The following is a 21,396-nucleotide window of genomic DNA, read 5'->3' on the forward strand; positions in this document are numbered from 1 at the left end:
CTTTCCCTGAGATGGGAAGCGGTAATGGGACAAATTCAGAGTCTGAGGAGGCATTTTGACCAAAGAGTAATCTGTATAATAATCCAAACAAAAAATATGATAAAAATCAATAACCTTTACAACCTAGTTGACTGCAAAACTGGAGTTTGCTCTTTTAATAGCTATTGCAAGTCTTGACTGTAAAACCCCAGCTGTTTGGAGAAAATAGAATAAACCCCCTGAGAGTAAAATTGCCTTTAAGATGTGACTTCTTTATGAGGGGAAAAAGAAGTATATGGGGTGTTAATATACCATGGATGACTTTACAATGTGCACAAACTGAGCTTAACAAGGCACCAAGGTAAGCAAAATTGATTGATTCCTCTCTTCTTTTTTTCTCCCTGACATTTGAAGACATTTCAGAATCGTACTGTTTAGTTTTAGAATGTCACTGCCTAGGACATCATGGGAGATGAAGCAGCTTGGGGTAATTCATGTGATTCTTCCTTGCTCCAACTTTACTTCTTTATGTAGAAGGCAAAGCCATAGAAAGGAATTTCAGAACTCAATTATTATTAATTTACAAAACCTAGAAGAGAAGCACACATGAGATGAGGGCACCATTGTGTTTGTCGCTATACATGTGCGTAAGAAGAGATTTCTAGGGAGGATGGCGGGGGGACCTTGCAATAGGTATAAAGGCCAGTAAGAATTTGGACCATTTATCCCATTTTCTTGTCCCGAGATTAAAATTCACCTTCCAGACACTTTCCAGACACTTATAACTTTAAAAGTTTGTTTAAAAGGCTTAGGCATTACTGTAACACTTCATCTATCACTGGATTAAATCCATAAATACCATTTCAAAGCACATGGTTTTGACCTCTCCCTCCTCTTCCTCCCACCCCCCACCAAAAATAACCTCAAAGGAAGCTGGATTGTTGAGCAAAGCGGCTTACCTTTCTCTGACTATATAATCATCTGGCTGTGATTGATACAATTTGTTAGATTAAGAGAGAGAAAAATAACCTATTTCGATTTCCTTCTCCATGTTGACAAGGGAAGAGCTGCAGGCACAGAAGTATTTATTAGGATCAGCCAGACTCCAGTTTAGATGGAGAGTGAAATCTTTTGTTAACTCCTCCCTGCCACAGTTGATGTGCCCTCGATGGTTACAGCTGGGTGGATTCCTTCCAGATTGCGAGCCATATGCACCATCACATTGTCAATCGTTTCAATTAAGCCTCCCACAACAGAAACAGACTGGGGGGAGAAAAAAAAAAAAAGAGACTTGATTATAAAAATGGATTCATAGCAGAGCCCTGGACTAAAAAATGGTTCAAGTGCTGTTATGATTGTGCACAAGAACTTACTCGACTCTCTCAATATCCCTGTGAAAACGTATGTTGCATGACAAGGCTACTGAGAGCCCCGTCTTACAAAATACCAAGGATTTCCAGAAACCTGCCAACAGAGGCATAGCCAGGCAGCCTATGGGGTAGCCAGAGCACCCAGGGCAGTGCTGGCAGCTGCAGAGCCAATGGCAATAGCATGGCCAACCACAGTGGTAGCAACTATTTTTGTGCACCCCTCTCCCCAATCCTGCTCCCAAAAAGGTAATGCCCCAAGTTGCTGCCCTAGTCACCACCACCCCACCCCCGAAGTAGTTAAACTACTGGGTACCAAATTAATGACTCCTCCAATCCCCATCAGATGACAGTCCGTTACTTTAAGCACCAAGCTGGATCAGGCCTCGCATTAAAGCAGCTCTTTTGCTAATACATGATTTATAGGTTTATTTTTCCAAATAAAGAGTGAAAGACTGTAGCCTTCCTGAGTATAACCTTTTTGCACAAGAGAGGCCAGGCAGTTTAGCTCCTGCAGTTTCAGTCCTCTGCTAGCTGCATTTCTTCATTTAAATACACTCCCCCCTCTCCGCCCCCCACACTGTCCCGTAGCTTCAGGGGTGGGGGAGGCGTGCGATGTATGCAAGTAAATAGGGTACTTTGAAAGGAGAAAAAAAAAAAAAAGGGAATGCTTAAATTAATATCCAATAAACATCTAGATTCTGGCAAAAATAATTTGGGGGGTGGGATTCTTGTTTATTTTTATGTGACCACCTTTGAGAAGAAATTGATATGTGGGCTAATTTCTGTGTAGAAATTATGTTATTAAATACTATATAACCCCCACGGCCAATCCTGCTGACTGGGTGGGGATCCCCCCGAGGCCAATCTTGCTGCCCTAGCGGGGCCCCCGCGGCCGATCGCTGCAGCCACTTCTGGGAGCAGCTACAGCCGCTTCTTGGAGCGGCAGCAACAATCGGCTGACGCTTGCAGGGGGGGGGCACCAGCGCTCCCACCTGCCCCCTCCCTGCCCATTGCCTAAGCAGCACGGCAAGTCAGGGGGTGCACCAGCTCTCTCAGAGGGTGCATGTGCACCCCCATGCACTCCCTACGTGTCACCATTGCTATTTAAGAGAAGAAATGACAAGACTCATTCCCATATAAGCCTTATATTTATGCTGTTTCACCAGTTCTTATGGAACATCTTGGAGCAGTAACAGAGAAAATTACCTTATTTTAACACGTGGAAACCCATTACCAAACAAACATCATTTACTTCCTCTAGGTGTTTACTTTGGAAGCAAAAAGGACATGATGAGGGAATAAACAGGTTGCTCCTCTAAGGAACCCAAAACTGAAGGATAAGAGATGCAGCCTGTTTTATTATTATCTGTATGAAAATATTCACCAAAATTAGCTTGCAACCCTAAGCCATTTGTCTTACCACTGATGTATCAACCCAGTCGGGCAATAAAAGAACATCTCCAACAGCCTTCAGGAAAGCCTGAAACATAAATAAGAAAACATTATTTGATTACTTATTCATCAGCTATACATCTCCCGGTAAACATTCAAGGCAGATCTCTATTAAGACTTCCTTAGATTCATTTTAAAATGATGGGTATATTTTCATGCAAGTCACAGCCATCCCTGCCTGCCAGTCCTCTCATTATCTTTTCTATGGTAACATTTTAAAGTAATAGTTTATTTGTTAATAGTAACATTACAATGGCACTCCTATATTACATCCATTACACCCCGGCTGAGGCTACGGAAACCAGTGGAATTGAGCAAAGCTTGAAATCACCCAGTGAACTCAAGTACATCCATATAACAACACACCTGTGTTCACCCAAGAGTTCAAGCTCAGTTTTTCAAGCAGCAAACATCCGAACTCTGGTTCCTACCATCCATTTTGGCTGATCATTAAAGTATGTCAGCACCTAGATTGAGACCAAGTAGCCACTTTTGCAGGCAATTTGCAAACACCTAGTGACAGGAAATCCTTGTTTGAACAGAGAGGATGGAGGGTGGGAAGGGAAAACTGAGGCATAGACAGCAACTTGCCCTGTGGTACAGCTAGAAATAAACCAGGTCACCTAATCCCCATCTGACTATCCTAACAGCAACACTGAACTGAGCCTCTAAGAACCCCTTTGCAAGTCTTGAGATAGGGGGTATATGCTGGGGCTAAAAGGTTATACTCACCTTTCACTCCTATCCCTAGACTGAGACACCCATGCTGGCCATTTGAAAGACTCAACATGAAATCCCACCTTAAATTGCGTTGCATCTTGGACTCACAAGCCCATCTTGCCAAACCAGTTGAGAGGAGGCAGGGAAGGAAGAATTTCTTTCCAAAGCCACAAAATGGCAGATAACATAGCCTCTAACAGTGGTGCTATGACCACAATGGAGAAAGGAGCACTAGAAGGATTCACAGAATGTCAGAGCCCCTGACCCACCAACAGGCAGCCCCTACCTGCACCCTGCACTCATACTGAACAGAGCTAAATCATATCCACATGACACATGAATAGAGTTTGTCAGAAGCAGTGTATTATGAAAATGTAACTGCAATCAGAAAGTGAGTTGCATAGCATTTAACTCCAAATCCTTTGTGCTGTGAGCCATATGACAACTAGGACAGAGGCAACCATCTGCAAATTATGTCCTTTACAGAAAATAGTATGTATGCTCAGCAGCTGTGTTTCTGGGAATTAGCTACAAATAATAAAAAGCCTAACCCATCAATCAGGTGAATGACAGAGTCCGCATATAAGATCAGGACTCTGTTGTGTTTATTTCCCAAAACAGCTTTGCTAAAGATTATCGCGTTCCATTTTTCTGTCTGCGCATCACTTTCATGCTTCACAATGCAGCACGGGACAGCATGAATGAGCAATAAAGTGGCAATGAGAACTGTGTAGACAGAACTCGTGATATCTGACAGGATGAATGACAATTTTCAAATTAGATCCAACCTAGGGCTGTGCGAAGCTTCAGTTGCTGATTCGATTTGGAGGAGATTCGGCCTGATTTGGCAGACAAATCTCCAAATCCAAATCGAATCAGGAGACTCATTAAATCTCTCCGAATCAAATCGGAAGCCATTCCCATTCCTGCCGTAGGACGGAGAAAGCCTTAACTAGTGCTGCCATCAGTAACAGTCTAGCTATGGCAACAGAGAACTCAATGCAGGCTGCAACACCCATTGTAGAGGTGGCTCGCATTTAAGTTCCATGATCCTGAGGCTACATTGCTCCTGCCATCCAAGATCGCTAGGTCTGTCCTATGCCTATGGCAGGGAGGACTGCCAGATCGAACCCTGTTTTGAATAAGTGAGACCAAGCAAAGAAATATGAGCCTCTTCCAGGAATTGAATTATTTCATTAAATTTCACAGGAATTTAGGGCACCTATACATGTAATGGAGCTCTGCTCTGACACGTGCTAATTAGTATGCATCGGAGCAGACTTGATTAATTAAGTCTGCTGAAGCATGCTAATTAGCAAGCTCCAGCAGCCTCTGCGTCACATGGATTCAGCATCCCCGCGTTTCAGAATAGTGGCGGAGGTGCTTTAACTAAAGCTTATCGAATGAGCTTCAGTTAAAGTGCCCCTGTCACCATTTTGAAGTGCGGGGATGCTGAATACACATGACGCTGTGGATGCTTTAGTAAGAGCAGCTCTCAGATCTGCTCCAGTTAAAGCAACTCCCCTCCACCCTGGAGCACATGTATAGATGCCCTTAATTACTACTTTTAAACATAGCAAAAAAGCACTTTTATGTATGTCTCTTTCTCAATTGTCTAACCAGATGATAATATTTAATCCATTACTATACTGCCTGGATGCTCCATTTAGGGTAAATAATATTACATGCCATGCCTTATAAATTGACAAAGACTTTAATTAAACTGGATTCCTTATCAAAAGCATACTTATAATAGTAGTCTTGTTCTTTTTTTTAAATAAGGTACCTTGTAATCATTGAAAATATTTCAAAGCTGCATATTATGTTCTAGCCTCTGAAGAAAGAAAAATGTTACTTGGCTTCATACTAAGACCTGCATACACATTTACCTCTGTCAGGTTCAAGGCAGTATTTTCCACCAGAGATTTGTTGGGCAAGCTGATTGATATGTTTTCCAGGTAGTGCAGCATTGCATTTGGGGACTGAAAGTTTCCTCTCTCCTCAGTTAGATTAGTTATGATAGGATGATAGGCATCTGTGGAGAGCTACAAGACAGCAATGTCATCTCATCAAGGCATATCCTAGTAATCAACCATTTCTTCTGTGCTTAACACCAAAGAAGTCAAGTCAAGATTGGTGCCAATTCTTTCAAATAATCCACAGTATATTCTAACAATGCAACTCCAAGAATTGACCTATGTGCTTCTCTGACAGGAGCACCGGGGAAGCAGAGGAACAGTTCATTTCCTGATCCAAGAGCAAACAAATTGTAAATTGTAATGCTATGATTATGCAGAACAGGCCACAGGGAAAGAAAAAGAAAAACCTGAAAAGCCGATCAAGATTATATGTATCCTACACACGTACACACTGGACAAAAAGTTTGTGAAGATCTGAAACCAATAATACTTGTGAAGTTGACAACTTGTCTACCTAATCTTTTGATTAGAAATTCAGGTCGTGTCTACCTTGGTTTCCAGAAAAAGGGGAAAAAAACAAACAACAACAAGAAAAAACAACCAGCCATATTTTATCACCTACAACCTACATTTTCCCCCCAAAAATCAGCCCCCCAAATCTGGAGTGCATTTATTAAGAAGGGAAGCTGATTTCCTACCTGGAAGAGAAGCAACTTGCTTTGATTCCTATTCCACAGTGAAGAAGTATTATTATTCAAGCCCCCAAGGCAATCAGTTGACTTAATGGCCCATTGTTCTTCACTTCTCTTCTTTTTAATGGCCTTGATGTTCTACTAATCAAATTAACCTTTCTTAGGCAATTTTGCTACCTGCTTCTATTACTTTAAGCAGGTGAGTTGCCTGAAGATTAGGCTGATTTATGCAGCCATAAGGTGGGAAAAAAATTCCCTCCATTCTGCCTTTCAAAAAGAAGCTGCATAATATATTCCAGGGTGTATTGTATGTGAGAAAATATAGTAATAGGATTTTGAAATAGTAGCTATCAAGAAAATGAAAGTAGATTTTAAAATGGAATTTATTTATATTTAGACTGTTTAAAGCACTTATGCATTTATTTAAAACACTATTTCTTCAACAGTCTCTTAAACATATGAAGACATTTTAGTTGTAAAACTAGCCCAGATTATTCAAATTCCAAAACTAAAAAAAGTTTGAAAAAAAAACTAATGAATTTTTTATCTTTATAAGATATTGAAGTATTTCAGAAATACCAATTTTTACAGAGTTTTGAGTTTTTATGAAACTGGAAGGGAGAAACTGTTATATAATCTGGTATTTCCCTTCCCCCAGAGCCCCTTCCCCATGCCCCCAAACAATTAGCTCTTTTCTTTTTTAACTGAAGACAGCCCTCCTTCTCTCCTCACTAGAAGACCTCACTAGCATACCCAGGAAGCATATCAAAGAAATCCAATGAATTATAATAAATTTCCTTACAACCTAAAAGTATAGGGCCAGCAATGTCTCTTCAATACACAACATTTTTAAGTTAAAGAAAATCAAGTCCTACCACGGTACTTGTAGTGGTCATGATGGACCATGATGCTGTTGAAGAAAGTAAAGCCTGTGCACCTAAGGGAAAACAATTTTAAAAACAAGTTTGAAGCAGTATACATATTTTTAAAAATAAAATAAACCGACACAATTTACCACATCTGGGAGAAGCATTCACAATAACAACCTGGGAAATTTGTTCTGAGATGATGTTATTTGTTTGATATTTGCATTCCTCTGTGTTCTGGTATTGAAATTACACTGGGCTGTTTCAATGGCCTCATTAAATGTCTTAGCTGATATTATTCTATGATCCTCATACAAACACAAAATGCTGCTTTGTCTGGATTTTAACACTGCAAGGGGATACTTTAATTTGACAAATAAGCAAAAAACCAAGCCCTGATTGCAATGGGATTTTAGATTTGTGGCAACGTCTTTAGAAACAGAAGCCTGAATTTGTGGCTAAGGCCTTGATCTTGGTGGCAGAACACACACATTCCATTCTAGGCCTTGCCAGACTCCCAGTACGACCTCGAGCAAATCATGTAAGGTAAATTTTCCTGACGTATATAAGCCCTATAGAGAACCAACAGGATTTTGGAACTGTGAACCACAACCAGTTTATGTCTACGTCTTTCTCCTGTTAAATGAAGATAATATTACCTTCCCTCTCCCACTCTATCTTTTCAATTTGGAATTTCATCTCTTTAGGACAGGACCTGTCTTTTTCTACATGATGTATTTCACCTAGCACAAAAAGGCCTCAATCTCAGAAGTCATCAATGTAATACAAATAATTTGTATTTTTTAACCTAAAATATTTGATGGGACAATAGTAGAAACAGATCATCAAGGGCATCAGCATACAAGAACATGATCAATCAGAATCAGAAATCTTTGAGAGAGACAAAAAGTGAACCCTGGCCTCATTGGCCATGACCAGATGAGCATGGTCGTGCATTAGGTGGCACTGCAGACCCACCTGCAGTGCCACACACTGCACACTGGCATTTCCTGTGCTGCTACCTTTTAGCATTGGGCAGGGGGTTGACCCCGGGAAACCCCAGAGTCAAAAAAACCCACGCAGACAAAAAAAAGAAGTGCGGAGCAGCACATGTGGCTGCAGCACATGCCGCCCAAAACCAGAGCCTGGCCTGCTAGAGCCATGCTCCAGCTGCTAGCCAGGCTTCAAGCTGCAGCTTCCCCAGCCCCAGGACCCCAGGTAAGGCTGCTAGCGCCAGCACGGTTGCTGGCCCCAGCCTCCCCTAACCCACACTGGGTACCCTGCTGTGTGCCAGTGGACATGTGGCACTGGCATTCCCCAGGGACAACTAGCAGTGACACAAGATGTGCCACTGCTAGTTGTCCCCAGGGAACCAAACATCCACGCTCATCTGGACGCGGCCACTTCAGTCAATGGAAAGACTTCCAATTCAGAAGGGCCCAGATTTCATGTAAATACTGACCAAAAGAATCGAGACAGGAGACAGATAGTAAAGGTGAGCTGGCATGTTAACCTCACACAAAGCAGGCACTCAAACATCTTTCCTTAAAGCAGGCTTGACAGCAGCTGGAGTGCCATTTCAGAAAACATCTCCAAGAGTTGCTGGCAAGTTAGATTCATAGATCCAAGTTGACTTCAAGTAACATAGAAGCTATTATCTATCATTTTGGCTTGACCAAAAAATATCAGTACTATGTCTACTGATGGTCACCATGAGCTTGTTGCAAATTATTTGCTTAGGCAAAACACTTAAATTAGAGGTTTGGACCATTTCTAGCAGTTATAGTAAGCATATCTTTCTTCTACCTGTGGTATGATTTATAGATATATGAAATATATCCACCCATTACTGTGGTATTTCAGTACAATTCTCAATTACAAGTGTTAGGTATTGTCTAATTTTTTCCTCTGGATACAAATGAGCATGGCTATTTCATCTTATTAAAAAGAAAGACACTAAAAACTGAAGTAGGGAGTTTCCCCAATTCAGCTGTGATGCTATATAGCTCAAATCTATCCATACTATAATGCCAGTGGGTTCAATAGAATTACACCAAGAATGACCTTGTTTTGAGGATGGATTACCATTATCAAGAGTATCCATCATTTCTGGGGATCATGTCACAGCTTCCAGAATCAACTTTAATGGACATTGATACTCATGGGAATTAAAAAAAAAAGTTTTATTGCATACACAAATCAGTCAGTCAATCAAAATACTCCATACTAGAGGAAAAGAGCCGTGGGAAAAAAAGTATAATTTTTTAATACTTATGATGGGCAGTGTTGTAAATCAACACTCAAAAAATTCATGAGATTGACTTGAAGTCATGAGATTTTTTTTTTAAATGATAAAATTGGCAGACTTGTTTTTGTCTTCAGAGTTTTTCCCTATAGTTGAGGACTGGTGATGTAAAACAACAATAATAAAATTAAATGATAGGAGTCAGTAACACAGAATTAACTTCTAAATTTATGAAACAGGACTTCCAGATGTAACCTTGTCACACTTTGGGAGTACGAAGGGTGGGCGAGTGGGCACTGTCCAGGATTGTGGGATTATAAAGGTAAAACCAGGTACAAGTCTTCAATGGCACCTATGTCTCTGAGACCTCTGAAAATGTTGGCATTCCTAACCAGTGGATGTTACTGCTTATGACCAAGTCACCAATAATATGGCAATACCTGCTTAGATGCAAGAGTGAATATGTTGCAAGGTTTTCAAACATCACAAAAAGTATAATTAGGAACAAAATTGTGAGATTAACTCCTTGAGTGGCACACTCATGGAAACAACCCTGGCAAATTCTTTACAGCATGCACCCATTACTGAGCAGAATGCATGGAAGTGGGCAGAGTAGCAGTGGACTTTAGAGCTACAACCCTGTAGTCATAAGCACCAAAGGAGTTAAAAAGTTGTTATCCTTTCTGTATTTATACAAGAGTCATATTTGTCTGACAGCAAGACAAGTCACACATATCGATGGACTGGGTCAATGTAAAAAAAGTCTACAGCACTTGAGTACAGTAACATGACATTCTTCCATAACATTAGACCAAGGAACGAGATTTATGGCTTGGGTGGTGTTATAGTAACACTGGTTTTGTTGTGATAGATACAATAACCAGGTACAATAGTGATTTTTCCAACACAAGTAGATTATAAAGTTAAAGCATATTTTTAAAGATTTTTCAAACACAACACCGAAATATTCGTGCTATTTTGGGTATCAAATGAATGCTCTCCCAGCCAAGTTATTTGAAGACATTAATAAAAAACATTTTAATAGGTCCCATTATAATTAGTAAAAAAGATGGATTTTAACATTTTTGCACACTTAAATATTAGATAGTGGGAGAGAATGACAGGTTTTTTGTTTTTCAGTTTGATGTCATCAGCCAATGACTTAACCAAGTTTGCTACTACTTTAATGCTGTCTGTACTAATTGAAAAATCTAAACTGTACCTAGGCTAACAATATTGTAGTATATTTTTGTTATAGTCTTGAGTCAGCTCCCATTAAAACCAATTTATCTTTCTTATTAACTTCAGTGGAAACTAAATCAGTGCCTAAATACAGAATTTTCTTATTCTGATCTTCTGATATGGCCCCGTCCTTTAAGGATTGGTGCTGTTCCCAAACACTTGAGAGACAAAGAGAGGGAAAGATTGTTCTAGTTTATTTTCCTTTGTCCAATAGGAGATGTAGCTTGATTAGCTTACACGTCTACTAATTGGGCTTTGAGTATCATGGCAGAGACCTTAACCTATGTAATGAAGAGTCAATCTGGAAGCAGAATTAATGTGGACTAATATAATCATTAACACTCGTAATGCAGAGCAAAAGGGATGCAAGCTTTCCATACAAGCTTGAGCTTCTTTGGTGAATTAATTGCTTAATGAATTGGATTTTTATAAGCAAGAACTAATTAATGCATGCATCTTCGTAGTCAGACTTGCCTAAAAAATGAGTTTTACAATGAGGTACTTTCATTCTTAGGGCAGATAGAATGGATTTATGCCCTTAAGCTATTAATAATTTTTAAGGACACAACAAAAGCAACAAAAAACAAAAAAACCCCCCGAACTTCTGGTGCAGCCAAAACATACCAAGTGGGGTTTTAAGTCTTGGTCACTGAGAGAAATGTTTTATAACTAAATCAGATGCTTATGTCTTAGTAAAAGTCTTCCACTATGCAAGTACATGTTAATTAAGTCTTATCACTCCTTAAGGCAGACTTTTTCAACCTTTTTAAATAAATGTACCCCTGGCGGCCAGATGGGGGGTGCACAGCCAGATGTGGGAGGGCAGTGTAGCAGGGGACTGCCTGTGCACTAGGTCCCAAGAGTCTGCTCTTGGTAAGGGGAGGTAAGACTGTCCAAGTCTGCAGTTGGCACCAAACTATGCGGGGAGGTAAACCAACTAGAGGGCAGGAAGCAAACCCATGTGGATTTGGACAGGCTGGAGAAGTGGGCGCAACAGATTAGGATGCAATTTAACAAAGACAAGTGCCGTGTGTTGCACCTGGGAAGGAAGAATCATCAACACACCTATAGCCTGGGAGGTACCATACTGAGTAGCACAACTGCAGAAAGGGATCTTGCAGTCATGGTCAACTCCAAAATGAACATGAGTCGCCAATATGATGAGGTAATAAGTAAAGCTAACTGCACTCTTTCTTGAATAAGTAGGTGCATCACACACAGGTCCAGGGAGGTGATACTTCCCTTCTATGAGGCATTGGTCAGGCCTCAGCTGGAGTACTGCGTCCAGTTTTGGGCGCCGCACTTCAAGAGGGATGTAGATAACCTGGAAAGAGTTCAGAGGAGGGCCACCCATCTGGTTAAAGGCCTACAGGAAAAACCCTACAAGGACCAATTGAGGGAGCTGAATCTCTTCAGCCTCCGCAAGAGAAGGCTGAGAGGTGATCTTGTGGCCATCTACAAACTCATCATGGGGGGACAGCAGGAAATAGGGGATACGATGTTTACCAGGGCACCCATTGGGGTAACTAGAAACAATGGCCACAAACTAAAGGAGAGTAAATTTAGATTGGACATCAGGAAAAAATTCTTTACAGTGAGGGTTGCCAAAATACAGAATACGCTTCCAAGGGAAGTGGTGCTGTTCCCTTCTTTGGAGGTATTTAAGAGGAGACTGGACAAACACCTGGCTGGGGTCACCTGACCCCAGCCCTCTTTCCTGCCCAGGGCAGGGGGTCGGACTTGATGATATAATAGGTCCCTTCTGACCCTAAAATCTATGAAACCAATGAGGGAAAGGTGGAGGGTTGCCTGCAGCAGCTCACCTGAGTGCTGCAGTCCGCCTGACCCCCACCGTGCTTTGCATGAAGCTAAGGCCCACCCGCTCACACTAGGGCAGCCCTCACTGTGCTCCCGCCAATGTCTGTGACCCAGCCAAGTGCTGCTCTGTATCCCACACCGGGAGCAGGAGTTGCCACTGGAGATCTTACCCCTGCAGTGCCACACCACCCTGGGCAAGCATCGTCAGCCAGGCTCCTGCCCCAGTAAATGGGGCTCCGGCTCCAGCTCCCAGGAAGGCGGCCGGTAGCTGAAGCCAGAGCCCCAGTGCTGGGACAGGGGATCCATACCTGAAGCTGTTTGCCCGCCCTCCCAGAGTGGCATGGCACAGAGCGGCACAACATGAGCATCTTCCAAGGGGGCTGTTCCCAGTGCAGCTGCAGCCAGCCAGGTGCTGCTCTAGGTTCCTCTAGCATTGGCAATAAGGCACTATGGGATTTAATGCATAAACCCACGCTCACACCTCCTGCCATGTACGTGTGGCATGGCAGGTGTTATTATGCAGATTGTGCATTAAATCCCATTGCACCTTTACATGCATGTGTAGAGGGTGCCCAAGAGAAGCAGTTTAATACCTGAGTTTTACAAAACCCCCAATTTTTTTTTTTAATTGGTGTTTACACAAATGGAATACGTGGTATGATAACAATGCTTCCACTTACCAATAGCAGCTGTAAAGTATTGCTCAATTTCATCGGGGGTAAGCGCCCTTTCCCATATGATGAATTCATCGAAAGCTCCATTCACATAGCGTTTGGTTTGATCACCCTCTGTCCCAGTCAGCAGATTTGCTGTAGGGTCCCCATAATCATAGAAAACTTTCCCATTTGGGTCAGTGGTGTTTAAAGTTCCATTCACATAGACCTTCAGTCCTTCTTTTGATTTCCACGTGAAGAGAATGTGAGTCCAGTAATGACCTGCAAAACACTAAGAGTCACTGCCAAGTCCGAGCATCAACCCCATTTAGAGCCTTCCTGTCCAGTAAGTTTTAGCTCAGTTAAAGAGGCTTACATGTGTGCAAAGCAATGGAGTAAATGTAAACACAAAATTCTTTATATCAAGCAATGAAATGGTCAAACTGTACTGCATAAGTACAGAATTCTTAGCCAATTAAAGCATTATCAGAAAGATTACGATTAAAAGGTTGTGCAAAATTAGATACTTGTCCAGCTTTTAAAAGTATCAAATGACAACAGCAAAGGCTTAATCCTACACTCCTCATTCAGTCATTTCTACCAAAGAGGATACTGTTATCAATAAATGTTTTAGTTAAGGACTGGAAATCCACAATCAGACCCTAGGATCATTACTTGAATTGTAATTGTGCATCATATAACATCACTGACATCCCAAAACTCTCCCTCTTCTTCTGCTCTATTTTCTTATAAAGCATCTTTTCTTTTTAGGTATGGAAGCTGTGTTGTTATGATTGTACAGCCATATCAAGCCCTTGGGAATGATCAATACATTTTACCTGGTGGACTGAAGCTCGCCTGCCACTTCATCGAATTCCCACGGGCATAGAATTCTACAGAGCCTTCACCTTCACTGGAGCAGATTTTAAAACCACTAGAAATGACCTGTCCCCCGGAGGCTGGGGGATATTTAGCCTGCTGGTCCTGAGTCTTCCAGAAAAAAGAAAATGTTACTCCTGGCAGAAGCAAGTGAGAGAGAAAGAGTATTAATGAGAAACAGTTCAGGTTAAAAGTGTCAAACATCAAACATCATTATGCACATGGAGGGAGTGGACGTGCAGACCGGTCTTGAGAGATCACTGGAACTGTGACAATTCATAGCAATTAAAGGTCTGCCCCTTGCCTAAACAGCATGTGAAAATACCCATTACTATGTAAGTTTCCAATAATATTCCAATATTAGTCATAACTAAAGAAAAATAAGCCAGGCCAATATTTTAACATTAAAAACTCCTTATTTAAATAAAGAGCTGATTATACTTTGGTTCCTATTGGTAGGTCACTGCTGCCTTTGTCCACTGTGCCTCATTGTCCAGTTGTCACACAGAAGAGCACCAGCGTGATGGGAAGAGATACCCCCCTCTTTATGCAAAGCCACAGTCACCACTTTATTTTCCCTAGTCCGAGACTCTCATCGCTGCAGAAACAACAAATATTAAGCATTCCCTTCCTGATCAGTGAATTCTGGCACATGCTTGCACGTTAGTAATTTTAATTTCAGTTGTGAGTAGTCCAGCTAAATCCAGCAGAAGCTTTATTATTACTGCACTGTAAAACAGCACAAAGTTTGGTGATTATGTTTCCTTGTAAAGGCTGCCTGGGAATGCTGACCGAATCAAAAGCAGCAAAGCAAGTCTCTCTCCCGTGTCACAGATTCGCTTCAGCTCTACAGTAGAGAGGCTCTGCAGACAGCAATTAAAAAGGAAGTGGCTAGACTAACTGCTTCCTAGTGACGCGTGTCTCAGGAGTCCTGGCATGAAGTGCTAAGAATAAAACCCAAACTGAGTACACTCAAAGAAAATGCTTACAAGCAAGATAGTGGACTGAAGGGAGATTTGCCATGTGCAGGCAAAACATCTGCCTGGATGATTGTGTAATTAGCAGCAGGCTGCCCAAATAGTGCACGTCATTGCCAGTTTTGCTACTGGATGACTCAAATAGAGGCCCAAACCCAGCAGGTAACCTGATGCTATGCAACAGAATTATGATGTGCATTTGATAGCTCTGTTATTAGGGAGGGTGAAACCACTGGCAAATCCCTATCCATCCTAATGACGAAAGGCCTTCCCCTGCCCTGCTGCATATAACTCTAACAAACGTTCCCATATTTCTGTTATCATATTCATGTTTGTGAAAAAAGGGATTTTGTTATTACAGAATAAACAGCATAGACATTTGGTGTATTTTTGTCTAATCAATCTTTTTGTCCACTTCTTCCCAGTGAAGGTGCCCATCACTGAATAATGTCTAAGCATCATTCCCAATATGCCTTACAAATGAACGAAGAAACACTTTGCCCCCCCACTGAAGTGCAAGAGTGCTATCATTAACTTCCTAGCAAAATATCGACATCAGCCCAAATTTATCAAATTTCAGCAATTATGGTCTAAAGCAGTGGTGCCAAATTCATCTGGTCCTGTTGGCTATAACTTGGTGAGCCCTGGTCTACAAACTTACCTATGCGGTAAACTTTCAACTCATGACTCGTTCTCACTGGCTTTGAGATGTGATGCAAATATGCTGCACATCTCAAGTCAGGAGTGGGCTCTGGTTCTGCCTCATCTGAGAAATGGGAGAGTGAAGCCTAACTACGCTTTCCTACCAATTCACAGGAAGCTCAACTCAACAATTGCTGAAAAAAATCACAACCATTTCCCACACAGGTATGGCTCTCTATTGAATGACTGATGTCCAAGTCCTGACTCTACTGTGGAAGATCATAGCCCAAGTAGAAGGGCCGATAAATTCTTTCCCAGAGAGGTTAATTATGTCTATCAAATACAGGTAGTAATAAGTAGGGCTGTGCAAAACTTTGGGTAGCGATTCGATTCAGAGGAGATTCGGCCCTATTTGGCGGCCAAATCTCTGAATCCAAATCGAATCAGATCAATTAAAAGGTCCAAATCGATTTGAAGCTCTCCAAATCGATTAGGAAAAGAGTTTGGAGAGCTTTGGAGATTCGAGCAGTCCCTGCTCACCACCTCCATGCTAGTAAATAGGGGGCGGGAGAGTGGGGTCTGGAGGAGGGAGAAGGGGACCATGGGGGACCCCTGCCAGGCCCCCTGACCTGGACAGGAAGGGGATACTAGTCATTACGGTTCGTATCCCGGCTTCCAAGTTGTCCCTGTTCATCTGTGAACCAAGAGTCTGCTCCACTCCTCTCATGGGACTGTTGTTTTGGTAGCAGGACCAAAAGTGCAGCAAATCCAGTGCTTTGCCCAGGAGCTAGAGCAGGTGAGACAGCCATGGGGGAGCTGAGAGAGCACGCAGGGGACTAGGGCTCATGACAGAGCCCCCCCCCCCCATGCAGTGGGGAGCAGCAGGGATCGCCTGGCAGCAGCCAGTGAGTGGGGCTTTTTTTTTGGGGTGGGGGTTAAAGAGCCAGATGCTGGGGCCAGGAGAGCATGCAGGAAGTGGGGGCTCATGACAGAGCCCCACATGCAGTGCAGGGCAGTAGGGGGCAGCGGGGATCGACCCCTGCCTGGCAGGAGCCAGTGAGTGCCGGGATTTTTTTTTCAACGAGCTGGGAGCTGGGGCTGGGTGGGCCAGCGCTGGGCGGGGCTGGGAGAGCAGGTGAGGGATGGGGCCAATTCGGAGACTCGGCCAATTTGGCAGACACCGAATCTCTGAATCGATTCAGGACAGTGATTCAAATCACCAAATCGAATCACTGTCCCCCGAATCGGTTGAATCTGAATCCAAAGCGAATGCTAGCTGCTTCAGACAGGCCTACTAATAAGGTCTCTGTTGCCATGGTATCTGAGCACAATATAATTTTTATTCCAAAATCCCTGTGGGGTGCTATAGATGGGGATCTGAGAGATTAAGTGACCTGCCTAAGGTCAGCCAGGTTTATTCTGATGGAAGCAGGTAATTTAACTCACTCCTCCCAAGTCTTGAGCTAGTTCCCAAATTATTGGATCATCCTGTTACTACATATCAGCCTCCGGAAGAAAGATCATAGCTCATGAAAATAAAACCCTACACTGATTCATAGAGAAATAGGGAAGAAATATCCAGAGATCATATAATTCAACCCCTTGTCTCAGGCAAGGTCATCCCTATCCAAATCGTCCCGCACAAATCCATTGTCTAACCTGTTAGCAAAACTACACAGTCAAGGCTGACATAACCACAACACATAACACCCTGATCTGTCACAGGTGGAGCAGGGAGACCACAGCAGTCGACATTCTTCTGTTGCATAGGTTGTTAAAAAACACTCACAATATCCCAGGAAGAGGGCCACCCCCACACACACACAAACTACAGAGGAAGGCAAAAACCACCACAGACCAAACCAATCACGCCCCAGTTAAAATCCCTGGCCTTGGCAACCGGTGCTTCTCAGGGAGGCTAAAAAAAACAAAACCTTGACAAATGTAGCAGTAGGAGGGGGCGAATTCCGTCCCAACCCCATGTGGCAACCAGCAAAGTCCAGAAGCATGGAAAAAAACAAATAATAGAAAACAGGCTATGCCTAGATCATTCCTGACCAACTCTTCTCAAACACCTCCAACGATGGAGCCTCCACACACAACTTCTCCAGACAGTCTATTCCATTGCCTCATTGTTCTAACAAGGAAAAAGTTTTTCCTGGTATCCAAGCAAAACCTGTTTTCTGCAAATTCAAGCCATTAGTCCATGTCCTACTCTCTGTAGCAGGACAGGTATTTGAAGACTGCTATAATGTCCCCTTTTAAGTGCCTTTTCCACAAACTAAACATGCTTATTTCCTTCAACTTCTCCTTGTACGACTTGCCTTGTATGACTTGCCTATCATTTTTGCCACCTGCTTCTGTACCCTCTAACTTCTCCACATCCTTTTTTAAATGCACAAAAGTGCACATACTCTAGACAAGGCCTAACTGGTGCCAAGTAGAGAGGTACTATCACCTTCCATGTCTTGCACCTAATGCTTCTATTAATGCATCCCAAAATGCCTTTTGTACAGCTGCATCACACTGAAGACTTGTATTGAGTCTATGATGTACCAAGATTCCCAAATTCTTCTTCATAGTGCTGCCACCCAGCCAGGTGTCACCCATTTTGTGTTTGTATTTTTTATTAGTCTTCCTGTGTCAGGGCACTGTTGGTGCCTGCCACTTTAAGGGCCAAGTCAAGCAGCCAGCAGGTGCTTGATTGTGGTGGTCATATTAGAACCATGGTCGCCTATATAAACAGAGCAGTTTCCTGCCTGGCAGCCAGGCAGGAAACACTGCCTAGTTGAACTGCTGTATGAGAACATCTACAGGTAGGAGCAGGAGGCTTTTGGTCCTAGGCATGACCTACAACTGCACCTTGCTAGGAATGGGGTGCTCCTAGTGGTGTGGGAGCCTCCAGGAAAATACCAGACCAGTTTCCACCCTGGTGGAAGGTGGGTTGGGGTGCCTCAATAAGCTCTAGCTCCCACATCACTGTAGGTAGCCACCAGAGCTACCTACGCTGTATGGCCATGAGAGCCCCAGTGAGGGGGGTGGAAGATAGGGAGCCCCACTGTGTGTGAATGTATAGAGTTGCCCTGGTTGGGTAATTGGCTGGCCACTACCCTGGTGAGGGTTGTGGAAGAGGCCCAAAAGACGGTATCTCTGCCACCCAAGGTGTGCACCAGATAAAGCCTATGGCTGAGGGGCTCATTCTGAGAGGGAGCAAAGCAGTATAAGTTGTTGATGTGTGAAAGAGACCCTGTGAGAAGGGGTAGTGTGTGAGAGGTCCTAGTGAGAGCAGGGTGGTATGAATGCATGCATCTGAGGCCTGAGGGCTAAGCTTAGTCTGGCTGTAGGCTGGGAGCACTGTCATCTGGATGCCATCTGTGATGCTTGGGCTGTGGTGTAGCGGAGGAATGGAGCTGCAAATAGTGCCCCCTGGGATCGGGGCAAGAATGGTCAGCCTCCTGCCTAATTACAAGCAATTAAGAAACAACAAGGCATGCCAGGAGAGTGAGGTGGGTGGTTGGCCCAGAAACAATGGTGGACTGGCCCCAGAAAGGCCCCCTGTGACAGTTCCCAAAGTGTAACACCTTGCATTTGTCAACATTGAACTTTATCCTGTTAGCTCCAGCCCAGTTTTCCAGTCTGTCATCTTCCTTAAATATACTTCATCACTTTCTGAAATGGTAAGCCAAGAAGTAAAACTGAGCTCTTTTAAGCCTCATCATAAAAATCCCAATTGAATTTAGGAAAGTAATTTTTGTCCAAAAAGCTTGGACTGCATATAAATTCCTCAGTAAAATATAAATAGACCCTGTCTCGACACACGCTTGTAGCAATCCCAGGCAGGAAACCCTCTGTAGTTAAAAAAAATAAATAAATAAAAATAATTTGAAGGTGAACTATAGATTTTAGTTGTTAATGACTAAGCTTAAATGGCAGGCTTATTTCCAACCACAATAGACGGGCCTCTTCCAGATCAAATCACTTCATGATATCTCCAGTTCAGACAGGAGGAGAATTCTTCCATTAGGCAAGGACAGTAAGTTTTATGTCCCTTCACTGCTCCTTCAAGTAATCCACCTCAGCAGTGCAGACCAAAGGAAGGAAGCATGCAGAAGAAAAAGCAGCCAGTCCAGCAGTTACAGCCAACCCTAAAACTTGCAAAACCAAGATCAATTCCCTACTTGGGGACTTCCAGGGGGGCTATGGGCAAATCAACGGGAGTTCAAACAGAAGTACGGCTCCCCGCCGTAACCGAAAACACTTTGCAGGAAGTGTTCTGAGTTGCAGCGATTATTTGTTCGTTTCCCCCAGACCACCCAAAAGTTCACTGTTGGCTCCAGGGGGGAGGGAAATCCTAGCTGCTGGCTGGTAGCCTGCAGCCAGTGTCTCCTAGCAATGGCCTCTCCTCTCTCCCAGCCTGCCCCTGTTTCAGAATGGAAGTGGGGGGGAAAGGGAGCTCCTTCTAGGGTTTCCCCAGCCAGTGCTAGAGGGTGGGGTGGGTGTATTGGAGACCACCCACCTCCAGGAGGGGGCTTCAATGTACTCAGCCCCACCCTCCAGCAGAGGCTGAAAAAACCCTAGACTCAACTACCTGCATCTCTTCTTCCCTCCCACTCTGAAAAAAGTGGCAGGCAGGAAGGCAGTGCAGACACAAGTTACAGAAGGCACTTTGTTTTGAAACATCTTAATCTGACCCCTCATGTAATGATGACACAGAAGTGTATGGCTGCAGACATCTTAAAAAATGACTGATGGGTCATTTTTTAAACTGTCTGCAGTCCTGCACTTCTGTTGGGTCATGGCCATAGACTGTTTTCTGTGGCCAGATTGGGTGAAAAATTGTTACTTTTGTCTGTACTCTGAGTCTCTGTGCATCTCCTAAAATAAGAAGGATAGCAATTTTCTACCTCAGAAAGGTGTGCTAAGCATAATGACTGTGGAGTACTCCATGGGGAAGTGCATCCCTAGGCTGAGATTATATTTAATCTGAGTATAAAAGTTCTTCCCACCACCTGATTTGAAAAAAAAAAATTAAAAAATCATGCATTGACTCTAGTCAGGATTGGTTGGGTTTTTTATGTTGACGAACAGCAGACTTTCTGACTTCATTCCAACCAAAAGCTGCAAAACTTCCTGTGAAACGACAATTAGATTCTGCTCAGGAATTTTCCTATTTTGAGCTTTTTTCAAATTTAAAGTGACTGTTGACATTTCAGGAAATTCAGGCTAAAAATAGTCAAACCACTGAGTTGGTTCATGAAAACTTGAAATTTAGTTCTCAAATCCAGATGCAAGAAATGGAGGGGGGGAGGATTTCAGTATCTCAGAAAATTTTAATCGGACAGGGAAATCATTTCCTGCATATATAACCAATGCACACCGAGACTTTTATAGCACATTAATGAAGCTGCAGCTTATAACCACCATTGATTTAGGTTGATTTAAGGGAGACAAGAGGACTTCTTACCTAAAGATTTTTTTTACCTGCTGCAATGATTTAATATTAACTATTTATGTGGTTTCTTCTTTTCACTTTTTTATCTGCTGAATATTTCAGTGTTTTATTGCTTTAATGTTCTTGTTTGTGAGGCACTGAGAATGCTCTGGTGCCATAAAAATAAAATTTATTCTGATTGTTATGTTATATTATAGTTGTAGAAATAATGTGACGTATTGATGACTTTTATTTCCCACTGGTATGAAAAATATACATAAGATATGTTATGTAAGAAATATGCCTGCAGCAGAATACTGAATTACCTGCTCTACTCTTCTCAGCCAAGTTCTGACTACTGTGTGAATTTTGACCCCTTTTTAAATGGTAACACAAAGTACTTGCTATAATAGCCCAGTGCAAATCCTATTTCATGTCATACTACCCATTTTAAAGAATGGTTTGAATCAACAAAAGCAAAGAAATTCGATATTAACAGTAGTACTTAACT

The 21,396-nt window shown here is 42.7% G+C and overlaps 1 protein-coding gene across 4 annotated transcripts in view; it reads right to left on the minus strand.

Annotated features, from left to right (window-relative positions):
• ADGRD1 (adhesion G protein-coupled receptor D1) overlaps window positions 1-21,396 on the minus strand; it is a 247,145-nt gene that overhangs the window by 207,479 nt on the left and 18,270 nt on the right. For all 4 annotated transcript variants that reach the window (XM_025195694.1, XM_025195696.1, XM_025195701.1 and 1 more), the window contains 7 exons: window positions 13,796-13,972; window positions 12,984-13,238; window positions 7,008-7,069; window positions 5,411-5,566; window positions 2,770-2,829; window positions 1,125-1,242; window positions 6-71 (listed from right to left, as the gene is read on the minus strand). In XM_025195694.1, coding sequence (XP_025051479.1) covers window positions 6-71; window positions 1,125-1,242; window positions 2,770-2,829; window positions 5,411-5,566; window positions 7,008-7,069; window positions 12,984-13,238; window positions 13,796-13,972 — 894 coding nt within the window. The remainder of the gene's footprint in view (window positions 1-5; window positions 72-1,124; window positions 1,243-2,769; window positions 2,830-5,410; window positions 5,567-7,007; window positions 7,070-12,983; window positions 13,239-13,795; window positions 13,973-21,396) is intronic.

This window comes from Alligator sinensis, unplaced genomic scaffold (assembly GCF_000455745.1).
Source record: "Alligator sinensis unplaced genomic scaffold, ASM45574v1 scaffold628_1, whole genome shotgun sequence".
NCBI lineage: Eukaryota > Metazoa > Chordata > Crocodylia > Alligatoridae > Alligator > Alligator sinensis.